This window comes from Desmodus rotundus, chromosome 6, assembly GCF_022682495.2.
Source record: "Desmodus rotundus isolate HL8 chromosome 6, HLdesRot8A.1, whole genome shotgun sequence".
Classification (NCBI taxonomy): domain Eukaryota; kingdom Metazoa; phylum Chordata; class Mammalia; order Chiroptera; family Phyllostomidae; genus Desmodus; species Desmodus rotundus.
In genome coordinates, this window is record NC_071392.1 from 98,907,346 (window position 1) to 98,922,420 (window position 15,075).

Below are 15,075 nucleotides of genomic sequence, written 5' to 3' on the forward strand. Positions count from 1 at the left end.
ATTTGAGATAAGTTTGGAGTTTGGGGGCTGGGAAGTGACATAAACACCTATTGTGATATTGGATGGAAGTCCCTTAAGAGGATGGTATTGAATACATGGGATATTTTTTTTCATAAGACCCATAAGTCTGAAAAAGATTAATATGCAGAATATATGTTTTAAAAGACTCTCAAAATTCAACAGTTAAAAAACAAGCAATCCAAAAGAAAATGGGCAAAGAACATGAATAGACACTTGACCAAAATGTAAATACAAGTGGCAAATAAGCCTGTGAAAGATGCTCAATGTCACTACCCACGAGCGACATGCAGATAACACCACAAGGAGACATCAATACACACACATCAGAATATCTAAAAGAAAAAAACAGGGACAACACCAAAAGCCAGTGACATCAAAGTCTGACAAGGATGCGGAGAAACCGGCCCACTCACACGCTGCAAGTGTGAGTGCGACAACAATTTCCACTGTGGAAAACAGTGTGATAGTCTCTTAAAAAACTAAACAAGCAACTACCAACATAATCCATCAACTGCTCTCCTGGGCATTTACCCAGAGGTCTCCCTGACCAAAGGGAGGGTCTTGTTGAAACCACAGAGAGAAATCACGGAGGAGATGACAGTTGGAACGGAAAAGGATTCTAAAGCTTTGGCGGGCAGAGACCACAGCTTGACCATTGAGGGAAAGCACACACAGCAAATGTGGCTTCGGCTCCTGAGCCTCTGCGGGGGCTGCACTTATAGGGTGCTGCATGAGTCCTGTTCCCTGGTTCATGGTCCGGGTCCCTCCTTGGACAGGCTGGCACCAGCTGGCACAAGTGTAGTGGAGCCACTACACATGTCTCATTAGTACTTTAGGCCTCCACCCAGGGGTGTGTCTTTTACTATTATAACGAGCAAAGGTCACCAAAAGGACCACCTTCAGAGCGACTGCTCAAGCACCATCCTAAGGATTTCCCCTTAACCTGCCTGCATATTTCCGAGGTTGAAATCATTCCTAGCCCTGTGGTTCTACTGGTGGGAGGACAGCTGCTCTGCTGACTCTGTGGTCGGACCCAAGCCCCTATCACCTTCTTGCAGGTGGCCTCTGACCGAGTCCTGAACACTTATACTCACACAGACACCTGTACACAACGTTTATATCAGCTTTACTCATAACAGCTGCAAACTGGAAACCACCCCAAATGTCTTCCAACAGATGAATGGCTCAGCAAATTATGGTATGTCCACAATGTGGAATACTACGTAGCAATTAAAAAGGAATGGACTGCTGGAACCATGACGGTTCGGGAGCGGGGATGAAACACCAAGTCCCAAACATTACGTACTGTATGGTTCTACTTACCCAACATCCTTGAAATGACAGAACTGTAGAAATGAAAAACAGTACCAGTTGTCAGGGATTTAGGGCTGTGGGAGGGAAGGCAGGAGGAGCAACTCTAAGAGGGCACGAGGAAGGACACGGTGGCGAGGACTGTTCTGCGTCTGCCTGGAGCGAAGTCAGCCTCCTGGCTGGGATGACATGCTACGCAGGCGGGAAAGATGTCCCCCCTGCAGGACACTGGGTAAAGGACATGAAATATCTCGTTGTGTTACTTCTTACAACTGCATTATTATCTAACATTTTTTTAAACCTAATTTTCAAAAATGAGACAGTGGTCCCTAGCCTTTTGGACGATGTAGCGCGTGAGCAGTGAGAGGGCCTCAGCAGGGAAGCCCAGAGCTCCGTAAGAAGCTGATAAAAACTATGAAGTGTCGCCTGAGGAAAATCACCTGCATCCTCTCCCTGGAGTCCATTTAAGGGACTCCTCTCAGGAACATAAAACTCACAGCTCACATTTACGTTCTCTGGGATCCAGGGCACGAACAGAGGCAGAGAACACTAGTAAAAGAAAAAACAGTCCCCAACCCGCTCCGCCAAATTCAGCTTCTGGATACTCATCCAAAATGTAGCCGTCGGCATTGTAGCAGGAAGCTAGTTTAACTTTGACATCCGCATATGTCTGTGGCAGTTCTAAACTCACAATTTCATTTTGAAATTCTCAGAAACAGGGGCTGGCAGAGGGGAGGCATCAGAAGCTCTTCCTGGCTTAGAATTGCCAAAGGTTTATTTCCACCCAACTGGAATCAACGTCCTAGAGGAAGAGGAAAATCAAAGTTGCCTTTCCTCAGTCCACAAACACAGAACAGGGAGAGACCTGCAGACACAGTCCGTGTGACGATGTGACCTGTTCCTAAGACTAGTTCACCCTAAACTGTAGCAAATACATTCATCTCCAGTTAACAAGTCCAAAATTAGACTGTTATTTCCTTGAGGATGTTGACCATACCAGTCTTATTTAGGGTGATTTATCACAAGCCTCACACTAGTAGGCACTCAATAAATATTTGGTGAGTGATAAAATGAAAGCAAATATATCCCAAATGAGAACTAAATTCTTAAAATACCAAAGATAATGACTCCCCAACAAAAATTGCCAAACTGCTTGAAGATAAACATTTCTAGTCATCTAATGAACACAATAAAAAACACATTGGCAGTTGTGAGGAAAATCGTCACATCAGTAATTTGGTTTATGTCTACACACACAGTCCCTAAATTGGCCATTCTTTGCTTAAATCGGTTTTGGGGATGATGATTAAAGGCTGACTTTATGCATAATTAATCATGCCATCCACATGGACCGCTGAATGAAGACGACTGAAATACCAGCTGGAAAGCACTTCTCACGACAAAACTGGTGCAGCTGATTCACAGTGGGCCAAAATACTGCGCAGTCTTGACTTAGGCCTCTACACTCAGTCTACCGGACCATAAATCTCACGACTGGCAAAGTTACCCCCAAAGTCTCTTTCTCTTAAGGAAGAAAAACCACAGTTGATATATCTCACTGAATGGTTGTGTGTGTGTGTGCATGAGTGTGTACACGTGCTTATGTACTGATAGTATATGATGAAATTATTCTATTTCTATGATTTTCTATGATGTGATGACTATAGCTTTCTCGTGGTATCCTGGCCACCTCTAAATCCAAAAACCCTGAATGAAATCGTAAAGCCTCTTTGATGAGTGAAACAGAGAAACGAAGGGTAAAAAAATGCATCGTCCAATAGCTGGCCATTTACTGACCAACTCTTCAAATCTGTTCTTTGCCACCGAGAAAGAACAGCGCCCCCTACCCCTAGCAAGTGAACAGAGATAACCTCCTAGTCTAATGAGCTCACTCAGAGCAAAACCAATGGAGATGATTGTTGTCTGGTCTTGATGCCTTTGCCATTTATCTACAGGGATCACGCGAAATCTTCCCACGGCAAATATTCCTGCACCTAACATCTGTGCTGAGCCATATTTGCACTTGTCCTTTAATTATTTCACGTATATTAAGTTTGTTTTCCTAGGAAGTTCTTTGAGGATGGAGCTAGTGCAGGAGGAGCAGCGGAAATAGTCGCCACCTATGCGCCCTCCTCCTCTCCGAGCGCGGGGGCAGTGAAGAGTGAGAGCAGCAATAAACATTAATTGGGTTTCCACTGTATCTAGCACTGTGGTAAGCCCTTCTACAAATGTTATCTGTGAAGTGGGTACTCTGAGTCTCCCTATTTTTACCAAAGACTAAGGCTTACAAATATGTTAAATAACTCATCAAAAGTCACATGACCGGTTGCTGAATTGAGATTTTAACACAGTCTCATGTCAGAGAATATGCTTTGGAACTAGTCCGTGGTGATGGTTTCATGCATTCCTTCCTTTTCACCATGCGCCTGCTCTGTGTGTGAGGGTTCAGCTCTAATATAAATAAAAGATAGAAAATTCCCAGCCTTGTCGGAGCCTCACAGGCTATTTGGGGGATACAGGCAATCAACAAGTAAAACATACAGATACGTGGGGGTGATAAGTCTAGAGAGAAAAAAAGAAAGGGATATAAGGGGAGGGGGGAGATATAAAATAGGGTGTCTGGAAGGCTTCACCGAGAAGGTGGCATTGGAGGAGAGTCTGAAGGAGGTGAGGGAGGGAGCCAGGAGGAGACAGCTGGAGACACCTTTCCCAGCCCAAGGAACAGCAATAGAAAAGGGCCCGCGTTACCACAGGACCTCGGAGCCCCCTGTAAATCTTTTACTCGGAACTGAATGGGAAGACACGGGGTGGCTTGGGCAGCCGGGGAGACAGGTTGGGAGGTCGTTGCGCTATTACCGGGAGGGGTGACGGCGCTTGGCCCAGGGTGGTAACAGGGAATGTAGGAGAGAGAGTCAGATTCTAGTGTATTTCAGAGACAGAACCCACAAAACCTCCTGATGGATGGTTTGGGAGTGAGAGAACAGGGGAGGAGAGAGAAATGGCAGGGAGTTTGGCTGGCTGGCTGGCTTGATTTTTATCGGGGCAACTGAAACGTTGGGACCTCTAGTGGCTGAGATGCAGACTCTGGGAGATGCTGGATAAACAATCCAGGGTTAGGAAGCCTTAAGTGTGAGGCATCAGTTAGACATCCCGGGGGGCGCGGGGCCAGACAGGAGACCTGGTCCTTGGCAGAGGAGGTCACAGAGACGCCACTAACAGGCGAGCCGTCGAGGGGAGGGACTGCACGCAGATAAAAAGTCTGAGTTTCAACTCTGAGGTTTGGAGTGTGGACAAGCCTTAGCAATTATCGACTGGGACATTCTCTCTGTTGCAAAGGAAGAAGCCAAGTGAGGACGGTTAAAATGCGCCATGTAAGCCACACACCCTGCCGGGTTAATGGTGTGCACATTGCCTGACTCACCACCATCTTGGGATAAGTTTTTAGGTCCATTTGTGGATTAACCAAGTAATTGTGACAGCTGCTCCCCTTCCCATCCCACTGCCCCCCAAATAGTAACATGGACATTCCTGAATGAACCCTGTACCAGGGCGCAGCCTGAGACTTCCACAAACCAGTGAGGAGTAAGCTGGAGAATGAAGATGTGAAGATAGACTTTTGAGTTACAGGAGATGAATGTCGTTAAGCTTTTATGTGTTTAAAGAAAAAAGTCAATACGTATTTGATTCCTTAATCATGTAAACTGTTCAGGAGCTCAACTAAAGGTGAGCGCTCACCCACCACCCATCTGAATGGGGATGGTCTTAGAATGTTTCCTCTCCCGTTACAACAAAATCACTTCATTGTATATAATTTGTAAAAGCTTCATCCAATGAGAATGTCTCCAGCTGCATAAACATTAAACACTTCAAAATATAAAAATACAGGAATCAATAATCCCTCTATTCTTCCACTGATTCGAACTCATCTCTGATTACACTAAAGAAATGATACAATCAGAATCAATGCTGTATGTTTTCATTGCATTTTCACAGGTGTTATCTGATTTAATGCTCCCAACATAACTCTGTTCATTGTACAGATTTGAAAACTGAGGCCAAGAAAGGTCAAGGGTCATCAAGCTAACAAGTCACAGAAACAGAATTCACACTCTTCTCTTTTTCCAAATCTCAGCACAGCAGCTGCTTGCCACAAAATGTTGTTTTCTTGTTTAATTATAAACCCTCCCAAACATGGTTCTAAGCCACAGACACTTGTCTGGATTCCATTAATAAAACCATTATGTCACATTAGTTCCTAAAGAGGCTTATGAATTGCAAAGTCACCCATTTGCTCTGTAATTCAAAGCCTAGTTCAATGAGCACTTACTGGGCACCAGACACTGTGCCCTACCTATCTCTGAGACTTACACCTGTGGCACGCTGTCCCAGGCCACCTGCAGGCTGGAGGAACACCATTCCCACATCTCACTTTGGACAGAGGGTCCCTGTGCTGACCCCGAAGCAGTGTTCCCCTTCACTGGCAGTCTCCATTCAAAACTCCAGTTTGCACTGTTCGCTGACAACGATACAATCAGCCTCCATGGTGTATGTAAACAAATTGCATCATGCGAACCTTTAAAAAAATTAACTGATGATGAAACCCACGTCAACAAAGAAGACCAGATTTCTTTGATTATATTTTTGACCCTTTCTCTCCACGAGCAGTACCCATCATCCAGCAGATATTCTAAAATCAATCTGAGTGTGAACACAGACAAAATGAACAAATCCTGGGAAAATGTACTGCTTGCTGGCATCCAAAACACAGTAAAATAGAAAATGAATGCAAACTATCTTGCCTTTCCTTCTGTCTCAAAGATCTGTCCATAAACATTGGCACATACATAGGACTATATTGTGTCAGCTGTAGGGGCATGGAAAAATAATCTCAATTACCATAAGCTAGAAAGTTATGGTAACTAGTCTTTCAAATACATCACCATGTGTCACAATTTGGCATAAACTCCCATCCTTATGAATAATTCACATTTTGTGCATTAATAATGCATGTCCTCTCCCTATTGGAATGCTCCCTAACACAGAATGGATGCCTCTTAACAATTTCCTCAATTGATACGATGGAGTAAGTAAAAAATTAGAATGGTGTTTTTTTAATGCTGCCTTTACTGTTGTAACACTCTGGCTTGCCCTCAGGTTATCAGAAATAAAGGTCCTAGTAATTCTTGTCCTCTGCACGACAGTCTTTCAGTTCAGTGCCCCAACCACAGTTGATTCTGGTGACGAGAACATTTGCAAAGCAAAAACTGAAATCAAGGAAACCTAGACAGGGCTGATAGGGATTGATTAGTTTGCTACATTTCTCCCTAATTATATAATTAGTCACAATAATCAGAGAACATAGTTGCTAAAATATGGTAATCAGCAGGAAAAGAAAGAAAGAAAGAAAGAAAGAAAGAAAGAAAGAAAGAAAGAAAGAAAGAAAGAAAGAAAGAAAGAAAGAAAGAAACCACAGGAAGGAAGGAAGGAAGGAAGGAAGGAAGGAAGGAAGGAAAGAGGGAGAGAGGGAGGAAGGAAGAAAGAAAAGAAAGAAGAAAAGAAAGAGGGAGGGAGAGAGAGGGAGGGGAGGGACCAAAACAAACCAGGCAGGAGTTTTTAATAATTACAGATGTTTCCCATCACCAGGTTTTCCTCCTTAGCTGTTTACCACTGTAAAATTTCTATTTGATTTTCAGTAAAATTACCTGGCACACAAAGCAAGTCCAAAGACCGAATGAGACAAAGGTGCCAGGACATGTCTGTAGAGAAAGACAGCACTATCCCCCTCCCCACCCGCGTGGGGTTGCTCCACATCACCACTGACGTTCATGGTCATCTCAGACATGACTAAAGTAACTTTCCTCCCCCACCTCTGCCCAAATGCATGCAGTAAACAAAGACAGCAACAACACCGGACACAAGGCAAAGAGAAATGAGGCAGTTTGGAATTTTTTTTTTTAAGAAATCATTCCAGGGTCCTCCCCCTCCCTCAAGAATCCCTTCACCCTCCCTCAAGCACAAAGAGCAGCAGAATGCCTGCTGCCTGAAATGCCATGGGTGATGAGCAAAGGGGGAAAGCAGGGGGGGGGGGCGGTTTTGACAGAAGCCACCCCTGTGCCATCATCTGTCCCCTACGGGTACCTTCAGATTCATTCATTCTTTCCTTTAGCACAGATTTAGGGAACCACTTGCCCGTGCCAGGGACTCTGTCCCTCCCTAAACAATCTCTCAGTGAGTTCCAGTGTGTATTCCAGCAGCAGAAATCCACCGCCCCGACTAAGGACGGGCGAAAATTCAGATTTGAGCGTCTACCCCCAGTTGGCCTTGCCAGGGGCTACCCACGCCGCCTCTCCCAATACCTGGGGCAGAGGCGGGTCACTGTCCAGGACCCAAAGTCCAAAGAGACCTTTCATGGGGCTGAAACCTCCCTGGGGGCAGAGGGTCCCTGACCTTGTTCACACCGAGGGGGTCTGCCCTCTTTCTCAGCCAGCTGATCCATCCCCTGGAAAAGTTAAGTTGGCGGCAAGTGGGAAGACGGGCACCGGGGGGCATCTGGCAGGCTCCGCGACCGGGTTCTCAGCTCTAACTCCCATGGCTACCGAGAAATATTTATTTCGAGTAGATGGGCTCCCGTGGCTACTGGAGCCAAACACGCGGCCACCATCAGACAGCCAAGTCATCCGAGAGATAAAGATAGACGCATGACATACCTAGACCTGGCCTTACAGGGGAGCCCCCGGAGGTGTGGATTCCGGTGGAGAGAGCCACCGCGCAATTCCAATTCACCAGCGCGCGGCCCAAGATCTTCTTCCTCTCTCCGGAGATGCTGGCTAAGGAGGAAGACAATTGAACCAGCGAACAGAGAGAGAGGATTCGTACTCACCCCTAGCCGCCTGCTCCGGATCCTCACGTACCCTTGTTTCACTATGTCATTAAAATTGGAAGCCATCCCGGTCAGCAGGTGACCCCCTCACCCGAGCGCACGCACCCTAAGTGGCTTTGGGGAGGGTGGAGGGCAGGGTCAAGAGAAGGCGTGGGGGCGGGGAGAAAGTTGAAGAGGTGAAGCTGCTTCCGCTGCGGCTCCGCAAGGCTTCAGAAGGCGCACATCACTTTGCCTGTCCCCCCAACCCTGGAAGTGGGAGGCTTGCAGCCACTTTGGGGGAGCGCAGAGAGCGCAGCGCCGAGGCGAGGCTGGAGCGCCGGCGTCAGCTGACTCATCAGCCAGCCTGCCGGGAGGAGGAGCGGCGGCTGCCCAGGGATCCAGCCCTGCCTCCTCCCGGGCCCAGGAAGAGGAGGAGGAGGAGGAGGAAGGGGGGTCGAAGAGGAGGAGCTGAGCAGGTCCTTGCATTAGAAGTGGCCACCCAGTGGCTGACACACTTGAATGTGCTCTCCCAGGGTCCCCCACCCACCTGGCCCGGCCCACCTCCCCAAGGGATTGGACCTCCAGCGTGCTCCCCCGGTGCCCCTGCCGGTGTAAAGCTCCCTTTCTGCTTGCGCCGGTGGCTTATTTTAGAAGGAGAGGAAATTTCACTTTTTCCCAGCCGCTGCCTACCCCACCTCTGCCTTCAGCCCCGTCTCTTCGCTGAGAAGGGCTGATTTTTACCTCTGTGGTGTATTTATCTGGGGAGGTGGTGTTGCCATGGTTTGCCTTGACCTTGGCATATGAGGGCAGGGATATTGTCTTGGCTTGAGCTGCACGCTCCCTCGGGTTTCCTGGGCATCCTGCACCTAGTCCTCGGTGATACCATTTGCCACATTTTTATTGTCTGAGCCTCTCTTTCCCAACCGAACCTAAGTTTCCAGGGGCTAAGCCTGGGTTTACATGTACCCCCAAAGGCTGGCCCAGAGCAGGCACTCCATAAATTCTTAGTACCTGGCACCTTTAAATTCCCCTGTACCTTCCCCCCCACCTTAGTGTGAATAAATACCAGATCCATATTTATGCCTCCAGAGCCTGGCAATAGAGCTCACCCTTATAACCATTATGGGACACTGTCTACAGAATAAATTAAAGGGGGACCAGACTTTGCACTCACCTGATTGTACTACCTTCCTTGGGTTGGTGATAACCGATAATATTTATGGGGCACCAGCGTGCTGGGCAGTGTGCTAATTCTGTTAAAGGAATAATGAGGTAGATACTATGATCCACATTTTGCAGACACTGAAGCTCAGAAGAAGGAAGAGATTTGCCCCAGTCCCTCAGGGCTAGGACTGAAAGGAGGAGACGTTGTCCCACACCCCTTCTGAAGAGCAGGTGTCACGGGGGAAGGGGGTTCCTAGCTGGTTTCTGAGGAAGAGCTCTCTAATCATTGCACTAGCCACAGAAGTAAACACAGCATCCAAAATACGACAATTCGTGTTACCTGGAGGTGACCAAACCAAGGCTGGGTGACCTTTGGTCGGAGCTATTAAGATGGAAATTCATGTATTTAATGGACCTGTTTCACCTGCTGGCCCCCGAAGGCCTTTCAACTCCAAGATTATGTGGCTCTTGTCTCACCGGGAACACGAAATTTAGTCACCTTGGGTTTCACGGGTATCAATTAAAGAAGAGAAAGACCCAAGAATGTGTCATAGGAGAACTGAGACTAAATCAGGACAAGCAAAGAGCAAGTGCCCTGTCAGGGAGCACTCTTTTGGCTACATCCTCACCAAGAGAGGATGGAATGATAAAAACAAATCATTTAGAGAATTCTTTTTGAAGGCTTAGAACTTTAAAAAAAAAATGCCGTCCATGGTTGCCATGAAGCAGAGCTGTCCACGGGAGGCAGCTTCCAACCCGTCACGTGTGGACTAAACCCCCAGCACCACAGAAACACAGGGAGGGGGCTCGGCATGAGGGGCCTGAAGTGCGTGGCGCGGGGTGACACAGATAATTACTGGCAAAAACTGAGACTGTGAAATCTCGCCCTTGGTAGTTCATGTTGAGTTTAATCAACATCCATAAATAATTAAGCTAGAAGCGAGGAAATTGGAATCAAACTAGATATGAAGGGACAAGAGACTTTGTCAATTGCAAAACTGAATTCAGTGTGTGGTTTTACTTGGTTGGGGGGAGGTCAAACCGATAGGTGTGCAACACACACACACTGTGCAGCGCAGTTCACGGGGTGGCGGGCCGCCAGCGCTTTCCCAAAAGGCAGAGGACACGATGCACAGGCTGCGCAGCACACAACTCAGCAGCTACACACTGCCAACCAGACACACAGTCACAACGGAACCGTGAGACCCACAGCACACAATTCCTCATTTCAATCCCCGTTTTTAACTCAGTCTTCACAACTTAGAATCATGGCAGTATCCATTTCTGTTTGCTTTCTCAACACCTGGGCTGCCCTCCTTGAGCAGGGGTCGCCACTTGCCCTTCCTTATCCTCCGCTCCCTGGACGGGGGTGCAGCTTTGCAGCTGCCTCCCTCTGGCCGTGCTGATTGGTCCAGACACATGAGCTACGCTGTCTGAGGAAGACTTCGTTGCATTACCTTTGCTGATCTCTCGGGCAACTATTCACACTGGGCATGGCTGAGATGCAGTCTCCCTGGATCCCAGGAGCTGCAAGAGTGGAGGCCACAGCGGAGAAGCAGAAATGAGATAAAGAGAAGCAAACCAAAGTCTGAAGACACCGTTCGAACCCCCTTATTCTGCACGCCACAAACCTATTATGTAAATACATGTGAGGCTGGTATAACAACTGGACCCCAAAGTGCAATGTCTTCAGTGGGATATAAGCTTATTTCTCTCCCATGAGACAATCCAGGTGGGCAGACTGTCCCGGGGAGAGGGGACGCTCAGCTTGAAGCTGGCGGGTCCAGTCGTTGGTTGCCACTTCTCGGGAAGAGGGAAGAGCATGCAGACAGAAAGCTTCCAGGTGACAATGGCACCCCAGCTGCTTCCCACCCCTCTTCCTCTTGAAGTGCACTAACCTTTTAGTGCACCTATCTAACCTTTTAGATAGGTGAAGTGCCTGTCACATGGCCTCACCTATCTTCAAGGGAGAATGGGGAAGGCAGTCCCCGTTCTGGCATGGCTGTATCTCTGAAAGAACAACATTGAGTCGGCATTGGGCAGGTCAGTTAGCGCTTTCTACCTCCCCAGTGCCCTTCTGAGACTATGTAATGGCACACGATAAAAAAAAAAATTCCCTTTTTGCTTAAACCAGCTCAGACTGAGGTATTCTGTCCATTGCACCCAAGGAGTCCTGTCAAAGGCACCGTAGTACTGGGGTCTGCAGTCTCCAGCCTCTCAACTAAACTCTATCCAGACACACCTGTAAGGCCCAGGTTGCCTGAGAAAATTCCAAAATTTTCTGTGGCATTTTCCCATAAAACTATAGGCTAACAGAGAAGAAAATGACCCCAGCCAACTGGTCCAGCCTCTGTCATTCGGGATTCACTGCTCTCCCAACTCCGAGTGATTCTGGTGGAGTGAGTGTGGATGGGCCATTACCTTGCCCACCCCAGGGCTAGACACCTGATCAAGTCTGGCCAATCAGCACATGCCACCCTTGGACACAGGGATTGCATGGGAATGGACATGTGATCTAGAAGACCCAATCGAAGTCTTCCCTGGGATAAATAGATGAAAACACTAAGCTACACAGCTGCCCCTGGCCACCTTGTTTCCAAAATGAAAGCCTAGCCAAGAACAAAGCTGAGAAAGGAGAATGTGGGGCTGGAGACGGAGCTAGAAATACAACCATCCCCAAAGCCAGAACTGCCTCTTGTGCTTTGCAGTGACACAGTCTGTTGGGGTTTTGTCTTGTTTGTTTGGGTCCATCTAATTTGGGTTGTAGAGTAAGTACACTCCCCAGGGCTGGCACTAGGGTGAGGCACTTGGGGGCAGGGTGTTAGGAGGCACCAGCCAGTCTGAGGGCTGTATCAGTGCCGAGCCTCTATCCGCATGACCCTGACAGTGAGTGCTTCCTTACACTGTGCACCCACAGTGCCCACCCTAGCGCTGACCCTGCCACCACCTGGCTCGTCAGCTCGGGCTGCTGGAACAGAGTCCCCACAGATTAATTTCTTATCGATAAGAAGACTAATTTCTTACTGAATTTCCAACATCAAGATGCCAGAAGATTCCTCTTCCTCACTTGCAGACAGCTACTGTTCACTCTGGGGGGAGGGGCCCTCTGCTCTCAATTCCTCTTCTTGTAAGGGCACTAATCCCATCATGAACCCCCCCCCCTTGTGACCTCAGCGACCCAATCACCTTTCAGAGGCCCCACCTCCAAACACCATCACATCAGGGTCAGAGCTTCAACACACCAGTGTTGAATGAACACAAACATTCAGTCCATAGTCCTACCCTTATTAAAAACACGTTAATTGGAAAGAAATCTGTGTGAGTTCAAAATGGAAAGCATAGAGTCGTACTCCCATTTGGCATCCTGCTGATATGAAACAAAACTATGTCCTGGACGGAAATAGAATTTTGTAATCATAGCATTGCAGGGCCAGACATTAACTTAAAGGCTGCCTGCTCTGATGTATTCCAAGCAGAAATGCATTCTGGCTTGAAATGTGAAAGTCTCGTGCCTTTCCGTCTGCATTTCATCCAGCCCATTGTTACTACTATTATTGTTATTGTTGTTGTTATTATTATATAGCTCTTCAGAAGAGAAAATTGTGTGCAAAAATCCAGAAGCTTCTACCTTTTCCGGAGCAGGTGATGGGCTCCCCAGCTTCACCAAAGGAGGCTGTATTTCCACCAAGCAGCACAGAGTACCCAGGCTGCGGCTACAATGGCACTTGGCCAATGCCTTTGCCAAAAATAACTTGAGCTTTGGCCCTGTGGCCCTCGGCTGTCAGTGGGAGAGTCAGAAACATATGCAGCCTTTCCCCAGGCAGGGTGAGACAGCGCTAATGAAAACGATGGACCGTCACTACAGAGAGGGCTTGTCTGCTGTGTGGCCAGGTCTCCCTCCACCCGTCCTTACCCAGCTAAAGAAGGATGGCTTGGGAGATGGCTCCAAAGCCGGGGGTGGGGGGGAGGACGTGGGCTTAGGGCTGCTTTGGTTACTCACCGCCCCCTTGCTTCCTTCCTGCTTCAACAGATATGACTGGAGCATCTGCTGTAGGAGGTGGTTGTCCCCAGGAGCTCAGATCCCAGCAGGAGACAGGAAACTTAAACAAGCAAATAAGCAATTTACATAGCTACAGATGGTGGTACAAAGGACATGGGCGATGTGCTGTGTAGGAAGTAACACGCAGCCCCAGTCAGGGAAGACGTCTCTGAGGAGGCGATGTTGAGCTGAGATGGAAAAGGTGAGAAGCTATGTGAACCCGCAGGGCAAGTGCATTCCAGCTGGAGGCAAGAACACATGAAAGCCAGGACCCCTCACTAGCCAAGTTCAAGGGGCTGAGGGAAGGTCCGAGTGCCTTCAGCCCAGGAGAGGGAGAGGTGTGGAGAACAGTCGTGGAGATAGAATGGGACGATGTAATCCAGGCCCTAGCAGGCCACAGCAAGAGGACTGCATTCTATTCAAAAGCAGGAAATTATGCAGAAACATCTGATTTATATTTTGAAACAGTAAATCTGTCCGATGAATAAAAAAATAAATTAGAAGGAACTGGACTGGAAATGATGAGACCATATAAAAATGCACCTCTAAAAACTTTTACCCAAAAATCTTTAAGAGAAATGAAGCTTGTAAATTTGTATCGATATAATTGTTTTGAAGCATAAGTGAAGAAATCTATTAAAACATTTAAAACTTTGATAATTGCTCATCCTTGGTCCTCAACGAGTCCCGCTCTGGGAATGTATCCAAAGGCACAGATATTTAGTTACAAGAATATTCACTGCAGTATTGTTTATGATGATGTGTATATTTATCTTAATATGATACATATACCTTAGTGTAACACATATATCTTCACATAATACACACATCTAAACATACATACATCTTAACTTTTTTTTTCACACGGAAGCATGTACATACAGGTAACCAAATATACAAAAGAGCTCAGATCCATCGGCTGCAATCCTGCCCCATTAAGCTTTGCTTATTAAAAAGTTCTTTCTCTAAACCTGACTGAAATCTCCATAAAACTCCTGGCCTTTTTGGCAACCAGAAGGTAATAAAGAGTCCATTTTAATTCAACAGCCATATAAATGGAATATTAACCATGTACTATTTACCCCGGGCTCCAGTTCAGCCATGGGAGTGCAGCGAGGGTTGGGGACAGCTTCTTTGCAACTTTCTGCTCTGTCATCTCTTCTGCATAACAGCTCCAGGCTCTGGACCCTCCAGGACTGGAGTTGGGAGGGAAAGGAGAGGCTAGAGCTGGGGAAAGTTTCACCTGCTCCAGGTTTTGCCTGGAAATGCATGTGCTCTGGGGCAGCAGGTATATACATGCCCGCTCTTTCGCTCAAGCAGCTTCTGTGGATTCACGAGAAACACACCAGCCCGGAGCTCCACCTGCAGTCCTGTTCTCCATCTGGCTACTCTTCACCCTCCAGAATACCCCGGGGGGTTCCCCTCCCCCTTCCAGGCGGGCCTCCTGGCAGATCTTCAATAGGACACCCCCTACCTGCTCCCTCTGAGTGTTTGACCGGCCAGAGGAAAAACTCCCTCAGTGTCGCCCCATCAACAAATGACCAGCTCATTCCAGGGGACCTCCACGAGCCAAGACAACCGGTCAACCTCAGGCTGCCACCTGTAGACTATTCAGGAAAGGGTCAGGCACCAGTCGGTGTCCCCACACTTGTGGGGACGCATGTCTTCTGAATGATTCTGT

General features: G+C 47.6%; 1 protein-coding gene across 3 annotated transcripts in view; it reads right to left on the reverse strand.

The window, feature by feature from the left end:
• Positions 1 to 15,075, reverse strand: part of DOK5 (docking protein 5) — a 232,362-nt gene that overhangs the window by 109,660 nt on the left and 107,627 nt on the right. The window contains exon 1 of one of the 3 annotated variants that reach the window (XM_024559408.4): positions 8,213 to 8,630. The exons of 1 other annotated variant lie outside the window; for it this stretch is intronic. In XM_024559408.4, the coding sequence (XP_024415176.1) occupies positions 8,213 to 8,278 (66 nt within the window). In that variant the 5' untranslated portion in view covers positions 8,279 to 8,630. Of the gene's footprint in view, positions 1 to 8,039; positions 8,144 to 8,212; positions 8,631 to 15,075 lie in introns of those variants that run through there. One more of the 3 variants, XM_053926003.2, reaches the window with a different exon arrangement.